This window comes from Thamnophis elegans, chromosome 10, assembly GCF_009769535.1.
Source record: "Thamnophis elegans isolate rThaEle1 chromosome 10, rThaEle1.pri, whole genome shotgun sequence".
Taxonomy (NCBI): Eukaryota; Metazoa; Chordata; class Lepidosauria; order Squamata; family Colubridae; genus Thamnophis; species Thamnophis elegans.
In genome coordinates this window covers 22,138,903-22,157,518 of record NC_045550.1, presented here as the reverse complement: position 1 = coordinate 22,157,518, position 18,616 = coordinate 22,138,903, and the positions used below count along the sequence as shown (strand labels likewise).

Here is an 18,616-nt window from a genome sequence, read left to right as displayed (position 1 = left end):
TTTGTCTTCAATTCTTTTTAAAATATACAATTCATAATTAGGAGAAAGCAACCAACTGCTTGGTTACAGTAGCAAGTAAATAGTTCTTCCCTCCCTAAAATATTTTGTATTCAAGTATAGGCTTAGAAGATAATACCACCGCTGCTTTCTAAGCATCCTGTAAAATATATTCAAGGCTTAAAGGCTAAATTAAAAGGCTGTTGTCTGCAGAAGCAAGGTTCTGCAATTCCATTTAATTAGCCTCATCATCATAGCTTAAGTATAAAATACTCCGTTTTTATTTTATACGCCCTATCCTGTTCTACATCTGCAATTCACAGAATTCTGAACTTCTTATAAATATGCTAAAATTATCAATGTTAAATATACAATGTCTAAACAATAAGCAGTTTCCATACATTTTTCCATCTGTTATTTTACAACCCAGTGTTCCTGATTCATTCTCCTACAGAAGACTATAGTCATTGCCTAAAAATTGCAGTGTCATGGCCTTTGCATAGTAACAGTACAAATGTCATGCACTGCCAGGAAAATAGGCATAATTTGTTCTTTTGCACTTAATTCCAATAACTGACAGTCATGCACCTTGGAGAAAAATGGTAGGGCATGTATATTTTGGCATCTGATATTTGACTAATTTCTTATTCATTTATTTTATAACCTGCTTTTTCTTTATGAATTGAAGGCTGTGTACATAGTATACACAGTACATAGTATACATTTTTGCCTGCATCAACAGCCCTATAAAGTTGGTTGGGTTTAGAGATACTGGCTCAAAATTATGCATTGAGTTTGTATGCCTGAGGTGGGATTTTCCCCAGTTCTAACCCAATATTTGACCATTATATCACTATTAGTTTTGACTTGCCATCCAACTCTGTAGCTTTTCATATTTTAGTCACTGATAATCCCACATACATCCCACAACAACTTAAAGGTCAAAGTGAATGTTAATAACTATTATGATTTCTAGCATTTAGTAGTGTTAAGACTGAGACAACAAATAACCTTTCAGTGTTTAAAATTTTCATTAACAAATCGATCAAATGTATACGGAAATGAAAGATCTTAATGACCAAGAGAAATTAGAACAGATTTTACAAATAAAATATTTTGCCAACTTAGTGTTGGCAGAGGGCCCAGCCATCAAAAACTTCAAACCGAAATCATAAGGAACCCTGGGGAGTCCGTTGTAACTTTGAATCTAAACAATCAGTCAAAGCAAGGACCAAATGTACATGTTTGCCAATTAGCACACTTTCTGAAATTATACACTGATGTTCAATTGGACAGATTTTTGGAAAAATATGGTCTCCCAATATTATTTGATACCAGACTATTAAACTGTAATATTATGTAAGAATATATCCAACTGAGCTTCTTAGGCCTTATTTCTGATGAGACAGCAACAATAGATTTGTATCACATGTGACATAATTCATTTGAAATCTATCAGCTATATATTTTCTGAGAGTTTAGTCAAAGTATAAAATCAATTATTGGATGCTTTCTAGCATAGTTGTCTTAAGTGCTCAAAATGATTTTTGTTAAGCTTGTAGGACAGCTGTTGAGTAGTTGCAGGTAGTCCTCAACTGATTACCACAATCGAGCCCAACATTTCTGTTGCTATGCGAGACAGTTGTTAAGTCAGTTTTGCCCCATTTTACAACCTTTCTTGCCACAGCTGTTAAGCGAGGAACACAGTTGTTAAGTGAGTCTGGCTTCCTCATTGATTTTGCTTCTCAGAATATTGCAAAAATATATGACGGCAACCGTCATAAATACATGCCAGTTGCCAAGCATCTAAATTTTGATAATGTGACCATGGGGAAGCTACGATGGTCATAAGTGTGAAAAATGGTCATAAATCACTTTTTTCACTGCTGTGATAAATTTGAACGGTCACTAAACAAATGGTTGTAACTTGAGGGCTACCTGTATTAGGTAGCTAGGAAGGCTGTTTCCTGGCTATCAGGATTAGAGGAGTTTCCCATTACATTTTTGGCCCACTTATGGAGGCGGCTATAGAGAGGGTAGCCACTATTCTCTCGATAGATGTAGACTCCAGTGATGGCATCCCATTGTGACCGGGGCTGAACATTGTGCACATTATATGCTTGGACCAGTTCCTGGTCCTCTTTATCTAAGTGTACAAAGCCAAAGAAGTTTTTGACGTTGTTGGCAGCCACAATCTTGGAATGTACTTCTGCAGTCCGTTGGAACAGCCTAGCTTCACTAGAGCGGTATTGGTTCCAGTAGGCTTCTTGGCGGTAGCTGAGTGGTGAGCAGCAATGCTTTAGGCACTTGGTGATGAAGACAAGAACTGCAACCCCACCAATGAGCATCCATCCAAAGAGCTGAAGGGAAAGAGAAAATATGAATAGAACATGGCTTGAATTGGTTTGATTTTTAACAAGTACGCTTTTTTAAAACCTACTTTTATTTTATTTCTTTAAAGTAAAAATTGGACCCCAAAGTATAATTGAAACTCTAATCAAGTTCAGTTACATTTGTAAGTGGATAATGGTGAAAGCAATAATTATAGTGTACCTTCATTTTTTCTGGTTAATAACTGCAAGGTTTGTGTTTAACTGCTAGTTGAGGATTTTTATGGATTAAATATCTGAAAATAATCAGTTTTGTTTGAGTGGACTTCCATGCAATCAACAAATTCCACTGTTTCCCGAGCACTCTCGTACTTGCTCTGGAGGCTACTAAAATTTAGGAGATATTCTTACAAACTAAATTAAAAACTTTTGGTAAAATAAAAACGGTTCAGATAGATAACCATTTGTCTTGCAATGAAGAATAGCATCTACCAAATTATGCTGTTTAAGCAGGCTTTTACAGGGGATATGCTATGGAAGATTTTTATTGTTATTCTTTGGTTTTTACTGTGGACTGAGCCAACATTCAGTTTTTGTTACTTTTTTCATTTTGATTATTTGTTTGTAGCATGTCATGTTCTTAATCTGAATTAATGAGTATTGGAGTTCATGTTTGGATTTTGTTTTATGATTATAGTATAGTATAGTCATATGTCAGCTCTCAACTGCTTCAAAACATGTCAAATTTGGTATTCAACGTGTTTTGAAGCAGAAATCTTGTCCTACCATTCGTCTTTCACCCAGTGAAAGAACTTGCTGATCATCTGCCTCATGACTTGCTATTTCTTCTGGGCGAAATAACAGGTTATGTAGTAAGTCACGTGGTCTTCTCACTACTCCATTTTAGTATTCAATGTGTCTTCCAGAATGAATTATTGACGAGGACCGAGGTACCACTGTATATTATATGTACATTATACATACATACATACATACATACATACATACATACATACATATATATATATATATATATATATTAATATGGTGTTTTTCCAAAAATATGACCTACCCTGAAAACACCCGTAGCCCGATTTTCATGCCTGCATGTAAGATAAACCCTACCCCAAAAATAAGAATGCCACCAGGCTCATCGCGCCTGGTGCCACCACTCTCAGCAGAATGTTGCAAGGCTCCTTGCACCAATGTCGTCACTCGCGTGCACAATGGCACAATGCACCACACAGCCTCCTGCAAGCGGCAGCACTGGTGCAATGAACCCCGTGCATCCTACTGTGAGTAGCGGCAATGGCATGCTGAGCCACGTGGTATCTGGCTGCAAGTAGTTGCAGAAGAGGTTTGGCAGCAGTGAGACAGTTGTTGGTTCGTGGGAGGTGTGGCTGCAGTAGTCCTAAGGTTAGCAGGTAAGACTCCCCCTGAAAATAAGATTGAGTGCTTATTTTGGGGCCGAAAAGAAAATAAGACTGGGTCTTATTTTCAGGAAAACATGGTATTTTTTATGAATAAATAAATTACCTGTGACTCGTATCTTAATCGTCTTGTAACTTCATCCTTAAAACGTGTCATGTTGGCTGGCTGATCTTCACAAGGAAACCTGGCCAAGATATCTGGTCCATAGCCAAGTGGGAAATGATCCAGGGAAGTGGGATCCACAAATTCACTTAAGGCACAGACATAGGCTTCTCCACGAAGCAGTGAGATCACCGACCATGTGACAGGAGCCACTGCAGCTCTTCCCATGACAGATCCAAAGATCAAGAAATTAGCTGCTGCAGAAAAGTTCTTGGTTCCTCGCTTGTGACACTCAGCCACTAAGTTCCAAGTGTGGTTGTTCCAGATTACACCGATTACGAACAAGGCCAGAGCAGGCACTCCTATGGCAGCCAGACCGTAGATGTAATTCCGAATTGGGGAACATGGACAGTGAAATGCAACCACCGAGAACAGTTCCTGGCTTCCAACAGTGCCTAGAGCCACCAAGCCATTGAAAATCATCACATCTTTACTTTTAAAGAAGAGTGAAAGAAAGCGGAAATTTTCAGCAATAAGAGCAGCCATTTTAATAGGGTTCAGTTGGAGCTTTTAATATTTTAATGCAGATGAGATGTCTATAGACAATCTTGGTCTTCTCAACTCTTCATTTACTGTAAAAACAATTGTGGATTTAATAACTCCACAATGTCAAAGATCACTAGGCATCCACATATATTTCAACTATATATATTTTAATAAGTAAACTAAACTGCCTATGAATCTTGTATTATAAAATAATGCATCCAGTTTACAATTCATGAATGCAGGGAATATCTTTCAGCATAGTTTTCTCATGTGCTAATTATACTAAAAGCAGGTAAAATTTTAGGAAATAAATTTGTAAATATTAATTATAGAAGAATTTATGCAACTTCAGTGTACAATATGCACTCTATTTTAAATGGTTATACATTTTATTACATATAGCCCCACTAAAAGTATTTATTCCCCATTTATGTACTGAGAATGTATAATAATAATAATAATAATAATAATAATAATGCCAAATCCGGCGAAACAACTGGCCGCTGTGATACAATTGTATAATAATAATAACAACAACAACAACAACAACAACAACTCCGCCATTGCCGGTCCCAAGCCCGGATGAGAAAGGAGGAGGGTTGGGGTCAGGTTGGCATCTGGTCCCGTAAAAACAAACCCGCCAACCCATACAATATGGTGAAAAAAACAAATAAGAATTCCATACCGCATCGGTCATCGCGTGGGTTAACAAGGGCCGCGGCGGATGTTGGGGTCCCTGGACATCCGTCGACAAGTGGGCTACAAGTGGACCAGCCAACAAAACGACAAAAATATAGTGCAGATGAAAACCGTGCCATAATGGCCTGTTACTACAACTCAGAGCCAGAAAAAAGAGGTTACTTAAAGCGAATGTATGAATTATGGAAAGAACAATATCCAGATTCAAATGTTAGTGAACAACGACTAGCAGATCAAAGGCGATTTATTATACGGAATAAAGTTTTTAGTGAACTTGAACATGAGGAAATTCAGGCAAATTGCAAAACCAAAAAAACAATATCACAAGCAGAAATAACTGATATTCAAGACACAACTAAAGACATTATAGTAGAACTCCCAGAAGAAGCTCTCGGGGAGGAAATAACATCACCACCACTAGAACCAGTTATCACTGAACCAACTGATGAACTAACTCAAAAACAAAAAGAATTGAAGGATAAGATCATGGAGCATTTTCTGCTTAATGAGGAAAGGCAACGTTTACCATCACTAAAAACTGTGCCTAAGAAAATTTTGGCCCCTATCATGAAAATGGTTAATGCAATGTTTTCAACAATTGAACCTGGATCCATCTTGGAAACAAACCAGTTAATGTACAGCACAGCTGTAATAGTCACTAATGAACTAGGCATTAAAATTAAAGTACCTAGTCACACAACAGAAAAAGCATCAAAGCCAAAGTGGAAAATCCGTTTAGAACAAAAAATCAAAAAATTAAGGGCAGATGCTAGTAACTTAAAGAACATGCATGAGCAACGGCTTAAAAACAACAAAATCATAGATCGGCTAATCAGAAGATATAGATTGGATACAAGAAACATCAATGAAGCTGTGGAGATTGTAAAACAGCAGATAACAGCAACAGCTAGAAAAATTGAAAGATATGAGGCACGAATCATCCAATATAAACAAAATCAGCAATTTCGATCAGACCAACGGCGTTTTTATCAAAGTCTTAATGTGAATGGTGACACCAAAAGTGAAAACCAGAAAAGCAGGCCACAGTTGAATTCTGGAAAGAATTGTGGGAAAATGCAAAGGATTACAACAAGAAAGCAAAGTGGATACATGACTTTGAGAAAAGCATTGGCAACAAACAAATGCAAGTATTAGAAATAACAACTGAGATGGTCAAAAATCGAGTTAAAAAGGTAAAGAATTGGACATCACCTGGAAAGGACCAATTACATGGTTTCTGGCTCAAATATCTGACCAGTTTACATGCAATATTGGCCAGGCAACTGAATGAAATTTTACAAAAGGGCCAAATTGATGAATGGTTGACAACTGAAAAAACATACTTGATTCAGAAAGATGCAACCAAAGGAACAACACCTGAAAACTACAGACCAATAACATGCTTGCCAACAACCTTCAAATTACTCACAGGCATTATTGCAGATAACATGATGGATTATTTGGAAACAAACAACATCTTGCCAGTAGAGCAAAAAGGCAACAAAAGAAGGAGCAGGGCACAAAAGATCAGCTTCTAATTGATAAAATGATATTAGAAAATTGTAAGAACAGAAAAACGAACTTGAATATGGTCTGGATTGATTACAAAAAGGCGTTTGACTCACTGCCACATAGTTGGATCGTAAAATGCTTAGAAACAACTGGCATTAGCAAAAATATTACATCCTTTACTGAAAAGGCAATGAAACAATGGAGAACTGAGTTAGCGGTAGGGAATGAGCTCTACAGAATGGTTAATATCAAGCGAGGAATTTTCCAGGGTGATTCACTTTCACCTCTTCTCTTCATCATCGCAATGATCCCACTATCAGTAATCTTAAAAAAAATGAAATTAGGCTACCAAACAGCCAAAGAAGCTGAAAAAATTTCGCATTTACTATATGGATGATTTGAAACTCTATGGAAAGTCAGAAATAGAAATCCAATCATTGACAAACACAGTCCAAGTATTCAGCACCGATATTTCAATGCAGTTTGGCATGGAAAAATGCGCCACTTATCCATAAAAAGAGGCAAAATCACTACATGTGAGGGAATTGAAATGCCCAATGGCCAATTAATTAAATGCAATGAAAATGAAGCCTACAAATATTTAGGCATTCTGCAGTTGGATAACATCAAGCATGGAGAAGTAAAAACTATTGTCAGGGGAGAGTACACCAATAGAGTTAGGAAAATTTTGAAATCTAAATTGAACAGTGGAAATACAATCAAGGCCATAAATACCTGAGCAATACCAGTTATAAGATACACAGCTGGTATAGTTAACTGGACACAAGCTGATTTGGACATTTTGGACCGAAAAACCAGGAAACTAATGACAATGCACTACAGTTTACATCCACGTGGTGATACTGATAGACTATACCTGCCCCAAAAATCAGGTGGCAGAGGATTATTACAAGTGAAGCAAATAGTTGAAGAAGAAAAACATGCACTGGCTGATTATTTAAAAGAAAGTCAAGAACATCTATTAATCGAAGTAAAGAACAAAAATCTATTGAAGGTTCAACAGATGAAACAATACAGAAAAGATGTGATAAAATCAAGAATGGAGAGTTGGCAGAACAAAGCATTGCATGGCCAATTTCTGGAAAAAATAAAAGATAAAGTGGACAGTGAAAAAACTTGGTTATGGTTAACAGCAGGTACATTAAAGAAAGAAACAGAGTCACTAATCCTGGCTGCGTAGGAACAAGCTATCCGCACAAATGCCCTTAAGGCCAAAATCGAAAAATCCTCTGATGATGCCAAATGCAGACTTTGCAAAGAAGCTGATGAAACTGTTGATCACATACTCAGCTGCTGTACAAAAATCACACAGACTGATTATAAATTGAGGCACAATTCAGTAGCACAAATGATCCATTGGAATTTGTGCAAAAATTATAATATTAAAACAGCAACAAACTGGTGGGAACATAAGCCTGAAAAAGTCACCGAAAATCAGATGGTCAAGATCTTGTGGGATTTTCGCATACAAACGGACAAAATACTGGCACATAATACACCAGACATCACACTGGTTGAGAAAAATAAGGTTACAATCATAGACATCGCAATACCAGGTGATAGGGTTGACGAGAAGGAACATGAAAAAATTGCGAAATACCAGGACTTAAAAATCGAAATTCAACTATTATGGCACAAACCAGCAGTGGTAATTCCAGTGGTAATTGGCACACTGGGTGCTAATCCAAAAGCACTGGAATTACATTTAAAACAGTTAAAAATTGACAAAATCACCATCAGTCAAATGCAAAAAGCCGCACTGCTTGGATCTGCACGCATATTACAAAAATACATTACGATGTCCTAGGCCCCTGGGTGGGGCCCGACTAGTAATCAATGCCAAATCCGACGAAACAACTGGCCGCTGTGATACAATTCTGTTTTTGCAAATAATAATAATAATAATAGCAGCAACTTTCATTTGTTCTTCCATTCCCTTCCCGGCTGTCTCTCAGCTGCCTGCTTGTCTATCTTCATTTTCCATCTTATAAAACAATAGTCAAGTGTGCCTTACCTTTTCCATGAATCTTGGATTCTGACTCTTCTGTTTTGCCATGTGATGCTGAGATTCTCATTTTTTCATGTCCCTACAACTAGGATATTATCAGCATTAAATAGTTAACCTGAGTTTGCCGTATTATTGTGAATAATTTGGGCCGAGTTTATAACATTTGATGAATTACAGGAAGTAAATAGTTACTGTCTGACTAACTTGAATCAAGAGGAGTAACAAGGACAACTTGAATTTACCAGCTTTGGTGACATGGCTCAGTGGCTAATATCTACAGTCACTGTTCATCTTCGTTGTAATGTGTATAAGATATCACTAAATGTTATTTATTGACAACATTAGCCGCCCGGAGTCCTTCGGGATTGGGCGGCATATAAATATATTTAATAAATAAATAATAAATAAATAAACATGAGTAATGAGGTATTTTTATGGCAGAAAAAAAGTCAAGGGAAAGAATCCTAGTTAGGGACTTCTATGTATAACACAAAATTTATTCCTTGCATTTCAGATCTTAAAATTTCAAACTGATGAAAAGTAACTGCTTGGAATGGGTAGTTTGATTATATCTTAGTTCAGGGAAAATTCCATGTCCTTCTTTCCTTCCCACTGATGAAACTTTTGGGGGGAAGAGTAATTATATTAATATTTAACCAAATGAAATTGATAAGATTTTCACTACTTTTCCATCTACAAGTGACTCAGAGGAATTATTGGAGAGTTAGATTCAGTGGTTTCTTTTATTGTATTTTTTTTTAAAGTTTCATTATAAAATAAAATACCAGAATTTTTTTTTAGAAAACTAAGAGAAAGAAAGGGAAAACGCAAAGAAAAAAGGAAAAAAGTGGTGACTTTTGATTTTTTTTCAACATGGTAAACTACAAAAAGAGAGGTCGTTTAAGTTGTATGATTACAATACCCCCTTTAGCTCTCCCCCCCACCTTGCTTGGGACAGCCGGAATTGAGTTAACCCAATAGCCATCTAACTGGATCTCTGTGGAGGCCCAGGTTTCCTGCAAGAAGAGGATGTCAAATTGTGATATATAGTCAAAAAAGAGTTGGTCTTTTGACGGGACAGACCAACCTGTTATATTCCAGGTTGTAAGGGAGAGTGGGTCAACTTTTGGAGCTCATCAGGAAACTTGATTTATACAAAGGGAAGTTGCCTGGTTGTTACCATGGATTGAGGTGTCCTTGCACACTGAATTGGTCTTCTTTAAAAATAGAGAGGACCCATCTAGGTCATGTGTAGACTCTTGAGAAACTTGTTCAGGGTAAGAGGTTTTAGCACCAGCTAGCAGAGCTTGCCATTCTGAAGCTTCTTCTCTGGTTGTAGGACAAGGCGTTATTATAAGGTGACCAGATTTTCAGATTGGTAAAGAGGGACACCATTGACCGGGGGGAGGGTTTGACTAAAAATTTTATATTTTGTCAAACATGACCCCAGGACACTGAAACCATCATAAATACAAATCTGTTGCCAAACATCAAAATTTTGATCACGTGACCATGAGGATGCTGCAATGGTTGCTAAGTGTGAAAATGGTCGCTAAGTGTGAAAAATGGTACTCAGTCACTTTTTTCAATGCCATTGTAACTTTGGTCACTAAATGAACTGTTTGAAAGTTAAGGCTAGCTTGCATTATAATGCCTTATGCTAGCTTATATTTTCAAGAGAGAGAAGCTAAACTCCTTGTTAGAATTGAAATAGAAATGAATAGAGTAAAGTAGAGTAAAGTAGAATAGAATAGTTTATTAGCCAAGTGTGATTGGACACACAAGGAATTTGTCTTTGGTGAATATGCTCTCAGTGTACATAAAGAAAAATAAAATAGTAGGATAGTGGGATCCTTGCTGCACCAAGCTCAGAAAGCAGCGATCCCACCATCTCCCCCACACCTCCTTGTTCTGAAAGAGGAGGTGGGGTGGGGGATCCTTGCTCACCAAGCTTAGAAAACCTCCTCTTTCTCCCTCTCGTTCTCTTTTTGGGGGGAAGGAGGAGAAAGGACAAAAAGGAGAAAGAGGGAGAAATGGCTGCAGAGAGAGCGGCGCCTGAGAGAAGCGGGCAAAAAAAGAGAAAGAAAAACCTTCCGACGGCTGAGCTACTTGGCCCGGGATCGGGCCTCCTCCTCGCCGCACTGCTGCCGCTGCCAAAAACCCGTCGCTTTCCCTGCAGAAAAACGGCGTGCGTCGGCACGCACACGCACAGGAGGGGAGGGAGCTTCGCCCCTCGTCGGGCGCTGCGAGTGAGCCGAGCGGAGAGAGGGAAACCACTGCCCTCTAAAGGCCACATCGGGAATGACACTTCAGAGAAATAAAAACTTTTTTTTTAACGGCATCCTTTTTAAAATAGTTTTCTTTCTTTTGGAAAATCGGGACTTTTTGAACATACTGCTCACATGTTAACCCTTTCCTCACCAAAGACACTGATGGGAAAGATTTGGAAGGAGGCTAAAAATGCCTTCATCTTGAATAACATCTGTGGTATGGTGGGCTGTTTGAAAGACAGAAGGATCCGCTTCCAATTTGGGGCCTCAGGTAACCACTCCACAGCACGGAGATCAGTCATGGTCCTGTGATAGTGAAGAAGCTGAAGTCCGTTGAAATGGATTCTAAAAGCTATCCTTTGTGTTTGTAGTGAGCGATGTGATTGTTGTAATTGAGGGAGGGATTCTTTCCTGATTTCTTCTTTATTGATACCTTTTCCTCTCATTGCCTTGTCTGGGGGAGGACTGTTTTTCTGAGAGGACTGCTTCCTTTTATCTGTCTCTTTAACTGTTTCTCTGGCTCTTTGCTCTATTTCCTTTTTCTTATCCTGCAAATGGAGTTAATCAAATCTTCTGCCAGAACTTTAGTGGGAGTACTTGGGGCCTGATATTGTATTTGAAGAAAAACAGCTAAATCTTTTTTCAATGACTCTACATCATGTTGGATGGCAATTAATTGTTCAAATATTGAAACCACCATTTGCACTGTGAGAAGGCATTGCTTTGCCATAAACTCAGTTGAATTTTCCCAGGGTAAACTCTCCATACTCTGGATTATCTGGTTGTTCTTTGCCTTTTTAGTCTTTAACTTAGACTCCATAAAGGAAGTTATTGGACTAGTTGTTTGTGATAAGAGCTGGCTTTCATTTTGTCCCGTCCCCCCCCAGATCGGAAAAGTCTAGTAAATGCTGATTTGCCATATCTTTTTGCCGGTCCTGTTCTAATCTCTCCAGATTGTTGGAGATGGTGGGGTTAGTTTTACTTACAGATCTCTTGCCAACAAAGAACTCCTCAATTCTTGGTTGTTTTGCTGTCTTCACTGGAGGGACAGATCCTGGGCTGGTGCCATGGAGTTTCTTTCTTTTTCCCATGCTTATTTAATTCTTTGGCAGCAACAAAAGTTTTTGTTTGTATTACGTTCTACGCTGTTATCTCCACCAAAAAATGTTAATTAAATAAAAAAGAATCCAGTAGGAGTACTAAAAATTGATAAAATAAAATAAAACCGGGAGGCACTACTGCAAACACGCTCCAGCTGCACCGGCTGCAGCTCCGACATTAAGTTGTATGATCAACCTGCCCCTTTAAAAATGAAATGGTGTAAAATGCCAAGTAGTTTCCAAAGAAAATCATCCCAGAGAACAGGGATGCCTGTATAAATATTGAAAAGCATTAGCTATTCTGCCTTTAATGTATTCTTCAGTATGGGAGTTATTGCTCTGGCTGTGATTACTGCATCTTGGATACTCTGATGTAATCATCCAATTCAAACTGGATTTTAAATACTTTACCAGTATACTTAATGGAACTGCTTCTCTTGTATGGTTTAATTTTTATCTCTTATCTCAGATTTGTAAAAATGTTCCATGTATTCCTCTTTTTTTGCTCCCTAATTTTTAGCTATAAAAATATTTCCCTGGTTTGTTTTACTGTTATTTTATGCAAAAGCACTGCAAGATACTGAATTGCAAGTACTTATATTCATTCAGCTTATATAGCTTCAGCAACATATCCCTAATGCTTTATTTGCTTGCTCTTATACTACAGGATATAAGGCTGGCTGAAGTTTCTACCCTTTCCTTTTCCATTGGCAAGCTTTCTGCTTTTTCAAGAGAGTCATTTTTATTTTTATTTTCCTTTTACTTAGCATGTTATTTTTAACTGTTCTAGGGCAAGTTCCTGCCTTTTCTAGCTAGAGTCAGTTACATTGTTCTCTTTTGAAACAAGTACAGTATAGTACACTTGAAGACCCATAAAACAGTATCTCAGCTTTCTTTCAATTTATCCTCTCTTCTGGAAGCAGCAAGAAAATTAAAATAATGTTAAAACACCATTTCCCTATTTTAGATGTCTGTGTATGGAAAGAATTCACCGTCTCCAAGCGCCTAACTAAAATTGTGACTTGCATCAGCTCAAGAGTGCCTGCTTAGCATTAGCTGAAATTTCCAGAAGAAAAGTTTCATACGTACATGTTTTCTTTGGACTATGGGAAGCCTTCCACACACCACTGCGTATCCATGATCAGCAAGCTCAATTAAAGCCGTCCTGGAGTAATGCTTACATTCAAGACATACACTATTTACTAGGCTTGCTTCTTCATTTAAATATTTAAGTGACTCATCTGCTATGTAAATGATTAAAACATGTAAATATGTATAATACAGACACTTCAAAGTGCACTCTTGCCAAAGAGAAGGAACAATGAAATAATATGTAAGTTGTAAACCAAAGATAAAAGAAGAAAATTTAGGTTTATTACCTATCTACAGAAGGAAAAGCTCTTGCTGTTTTATTTTCATTACAAATGTAATGGAACAGAATCAAACTAGCCTCAAAATAAACTTTCAATCTATCAGGTATGAACGTTGGCAGGATTAACCTAGGACAGATGATTTAGTATGAATGAAAAGGATATGTATAGTATATGGAGGCATTATGGTGAAGCAATATAGAAGCTTCCATTAGCAAAGAATTATCTGCTTTAGCTATGCAACTTATGGTGATAAAGGGTTTGGTTTCCCAACTCATCCTATTATTAGGACCTGGTCACCTGGAACATCTTTTTCACATGCATTAAGACTCCAATGTGTTAACCCTGCAAGAGTACATGCTGACTAAGAATTCTGGAGATTGAAGTCCTAGGAGATCTGGAGGATTCTTGCTCATAGTTATACAGTGAGCCTGAACTGTTTATATTTTCTTTTTCTGAGTAGCAACCCGGATAGAGTGGGGAATATTAAATAATCAGGCTTCTTTCAAATGTGGGTACCTCATAATATTGCTCCATTGAATTTGTTATCCTTGATTGAAATTGTACTCCTACCAGTGTTAGCTAGATAACATCTTCATTTATTATCTACCCATTAAGAGCTGTAATCTATTTATCTGTTTATGTGCCTGAAATCTTGTACTTGAAATTCAGTGTACACAATCATAATAATTTATACAGACAAACTCCTTTCTACAAATTAATATATATGCCTGAGTCACGTTCTCTTGAGGCTCAAGGACTGAAGCCAGATCAGTTCTCTTTTAGGCAATACTTTCAACTTTTGTTGCCTTAAATCTCCAATAAATGTGGAGACTGTAGGTTGGGGGAGTGAAAAGTGTAGATCCATTGTCCGTATCTCTACCCACATCCACATTTGTTCCTTGTTCATTGCAGTGGAATCACTACAATAATTAGTAATGTCATTTAGGACACATGCCAAGAAAAGCACATGCCAAGCGTTTCATGTGTCATCCTAATGCAATAGAGCCCCACCCTTAGACTAATGCCTAAAAGTTAGAAACTAGCTAAAATTAAAACCAGAACAAAACCAAACAAAAATCCTATCATGTCCATGATTCTAATTTGCAGATTTGAAAATATTTCATTTTCATTATTTTAAAGCTGAACAACATTGTAATATGCTAAGTGAATGGACTTAACACTTTGTTACTGCTATAACAAAGTCCTTCAGGATTGGGCGGCATATAAATGTGTCTAATAAATAAATAAATACATATAAAAAAAGCTTTAGTAACTCTTGATGGTTTGGGGGAAAAAAGAATCTGATCTATTTCTGACATCTGATAGCTTCTCAAACTAATTTCTGCCTAAAAATAAAGCTATCTTTATATTAAGGTGCAATACTTTATTTTCAGTAGGTGGAGATGGGTTTGTATTATAAACTGGTACACTTATTTCTCTGTTGTTCCTTATGTTTTTACTGTTATTGTAAAAAGTCTTGCTTTTTCTAAAACTGAAATGAAACATGATGAAAAATAATCTTTTAGCACTTACTTCAGGGGGTGGCTAAAGCAATGTCCGGGGCTTCTCTAGTGACCATATGGAGTCTGAATTTATTCCAGGTTTATCCAGATGTCCGGCACTTGAGCTGGGCATTGGGATGAGAGGCAAAAGTCGCTGCTGTCCGAAGATGGGTTAAAAAGAACGGGTGTGTTGATTTCTAGCAGTTTCCTTTTGCTCAGAAAGGGCCTTTTTTTCATTTGAGAGGGGAGGAGAAAGTTTTCCGTCAGGGTGGAGATTATGCATGCAGAGAAGGAGAGGAAAAAAAGGGGGGGGGGTTTGCTTCATTCTGTTGCTTTATGAGGAGAAAAATAGAAAAATTATTGGAAAAAATGAAACATTCCATCACTAAACTAAGATGACTCATAAGCAGAAGGAAGGAATTCCGTCCTTCAGCTGCCTCAAGATACTCAGTTAAGAAATTGAATATCCTCTTGTTTTTCTAAATAATGTTTGATCAAGAATGGATTTTGAAGTGTGTCTCTCCCTCTCCCTCCCTCCCCCCCTCTCTCCAACATTGTTTAGCTACTCCCATGAGAACCAATTATGTTCTCAGTTCATTGTGACATTTGGTCACTCGGAATCTACTACATCGTGCCACTTTTTGAGCCCAGCTCCTCCCTCTGGCAAGCTACTTAAAACAATACGCAGCCTTCAGACTGAAGAAGTTGGGAACATTTGTTATGCAGAACCCATAGCAGATTGTTAGAGGAGAAACTGCATACAAATAAAGATATTGTTAGACTCTGTCCCTGCTTATAGTTGACTGCATTAGACTCGCCTCTAACAATGAAAATTCCCCTCTTGTCTTCACAGTTTTGTCTTTATTTCAACCCTATTCAATAAGTGAGATAGTTATACATAATCATTACATTACATTACATACACAATATTTTTTCCTAAAGCCAATATTATTAAGATGTGCAAAATCTGTAAAGCTTTATTTCGCAGAAGAAGTTGTGGGTGATCTGCCCGAGGTGGAACCAGAGATATGTTTTGCGAGTCTTGGAAGATACCATTTCCTCTCTGGTCACTAACTTTTGTCCATAATTGCTTTCCATTTGTTTTCCCTCCTGACTTTTTTAAAAAACATCTATTGCCTTTCCATCTCCAAACTACTTTTGATGACAATGTTCCTCTAACCCAGAGGTCTTCAAACTTGGGAACTTTAAGACTTGTGGACTTCAAGTTGAAGTCCACAAGTCTTAAAGTTCCCAAGTTTGAAGACCTCTGCTCTAACCTTTTTCTCAAGAAATGCTATTTAACTCAAAGGGATTTTTTTGGTATAATTTTCTTCCAACCAGGTGAAGTGCTAACATGATGTCAGAACTCATTTTGACTAATTTAGATAACTACCTTGCACAAAATGTTAGCAGATTGTTAGTTACTTCAATTATCAATATTGTTATTGTCAAGGAAAGAAAGAGGCACTTCTAGAGTTGTCTGTTTTAGTGCAGACCTTTTGGGGTATAATGCAGTTAAATGTCAGGTGGTTATATGCAAGAATCTGTAGATGCTATTTGCTACTTTCACTCAGGCAGCAAAATGTTCTGAACTGACTCTGTTTTGACCATTTTCCCTGTATGCAATCATAAAAATCAATTTTCCATTTATAATCATAAAAGCAGATGAGACACTGATGCAATATATCTTGTCCAATAATTGCATTTGACTTCTATCATCATCATCATCATCATCATCATCATCATCATCATCATCATCATCACTTTGCCATTACAGGTTTTTTTTATTTATACAGGAAGAGGTTCCTAGTTTCAGTATGATTGCAGACAGCTGGAGTAACAGATAACAACTTAAAAATAAAGTCCCAGAGGTTTGTATTACATTAACTGTCACCACAAAAATAAAAAGAGAGAGCAAGAGATAAGAGCCCTTAGCCAGGGGCTGCCATGTTTATGTGGTTAGAACATTGCAGATAGCTAACATCTGCTATGATATTTGTGTCAGCAATTAATTAAAGAGTCAGGAGTATGTTTAATATCAAGATTAGTCTTGCTATTAGAAAGTTGCTAGAGAGAGTGAGAAGAAATGGCGGTAGTATACACTGGAAACAGAGAGAAAAAGAAGGAAAGAAAAGAGATGAAAAGCAGAGGGGTTTTTTGTATTTGAGCTAATTTTGCAGGCAAGATGTGATATCCCTAATATATGGTTGATATATGTTCTTGGAAGTGCAAATTAGGCTTGTGATTAATGCTTTACTTTACTTATCTTATTTACTATGCTTATTATCTTATTTTGTTGAAATAAAATAATTTTAAAATGAATTTGTATGATGAAGATATAGCTTTCCATTTCCTTTTTTAGAACTATTTTAGAAAGCGAGGCAGGAAGCTTTGCCAACCAATGTTGGAATTCAGACACTAACTCATAAAACAATTTATGTTCTTCTCTTTTTTTGGGGGGGGTAGTGGTGATTACCCTCTCTTGCAAATAGAGAATAGTTATGATGATAAGCTTTTGCATATTCAAAACCCAATGCATTTACTAAAGTGATAAGCAAAATTAAATGGCCATGCAATGAGTGATTACATTCTCATGTTGATTCAACCCCCTTGCAAAACTTGTTATACTGTACAGTAATTCATGGGTTCATTAGGAACAGAATGGATATGTGCCTCTGTATCTATGATCAGATAATTCTGCTCTGATAGCACTCTTTAAAAAATGAACCCTAGGGGTTATATATTGGATTTTTCAGTTATATTTCAGCTAAACTGATGGATACCACAGGCAGTCCTTGACCTTCGATCACAATTGACCCAAAATCTCTGTTGCTAAGTGAAACAGTTGTTAAGTGAGTTTTGCTCCATTTTATTACTTTTCTTGCCACTGCTGTTAAGTGACTCACTGCAGTTAAGTTAGTAACATAGTTATTAAGTGAATCTGGCTTCTCCATTGACTTTGCTTGTCAGAAGGTCACAAAAGGTGATCATATGACCCTGGGACACTGCAATCATCATAAATATGAGTAAGTTGTCAAGCGTTTGAATGTTGATCATGTGACGATGGGGATGTCACAATGGTCGGTAAGTGTGAAAAATGGTCAAGTCACTTTTTTCAGTGGTGTTGTAATTTCGAACAGACACTAAACAAACTGTTGTAAGATGAGGATTACATTATCTCTAAGAGAAATTGGTGTCAATAAAATTTCTTTCAGTGTTTTTTTCTCTCTTACATAATTACAAAGTTGATATGGCAATCATAATGAAGGTGATGATTAATTTCTAACCTGGCCCATAAAATTGCCAAGACTCAGACATGTCTGAATGGATAACATCATCACCTTCTTCATAATAATCAAATAGTCAACATTTTCTTTATGGGTGACAGGTATAATTGCATTTTTTGAAATATACATTTCATTATATAGAAAATTTGGTTCCTCTTGCTTAGGAAAAAAGGTACAGCCAGAAGATACAGAATTATTTTCACTTGGTAGGAAATATTAATAATAACAATAAACTATCAACAAAATGGTTATAACCAATAGTATGATATGTCAATATTATGATCCAATTAGTAAGCAAAAGTTCTAAATATACAACAATAATATCCTTAATACTGTATAGAATGTAATAAAAATGTTTGTTTATGCCAGGTTTTGCATTTTTTCTTGCAATGCTTTAAACTGTGGTTGGATACTTAATGATTAATTGTCATCAGCAAA

At 36.9% G+C, this 18,616-nt stretch overlaps 1 protein-coding gene across 1 annotated transcript; it reads right to left on the bottom strand.

The window, feature by feature from the left end:
• Positions 1–1,873: 1,873 nt before the first annotated feature.
• Positions 1,874–15,089, bottom strand: CALHM2 (calcium homeostasis modulator family member 2). The gene is made up of 3 exons (XM_032224878.1): positions 14,923–15,089; positions 3,864–4,492; positions 1,874–2,357 (listed from the first exon to the last, which is right to left on the bottom strand). The coding sequence occupies exons 2-3, from the start codon at positions 4,404–4,406 to the stop codon at positions 1,941–1,943; spliced, it is 960 nt and encodes a 319-aa protein (XP_032080769.1). The 5' UTR covers positions 4,407–4,492; positions 14,923–15,089; the 3' UTR covers positions 1,874–1,940.
• Positions 15,090–18,616: the final 3,527 nt, after the last annotated feature.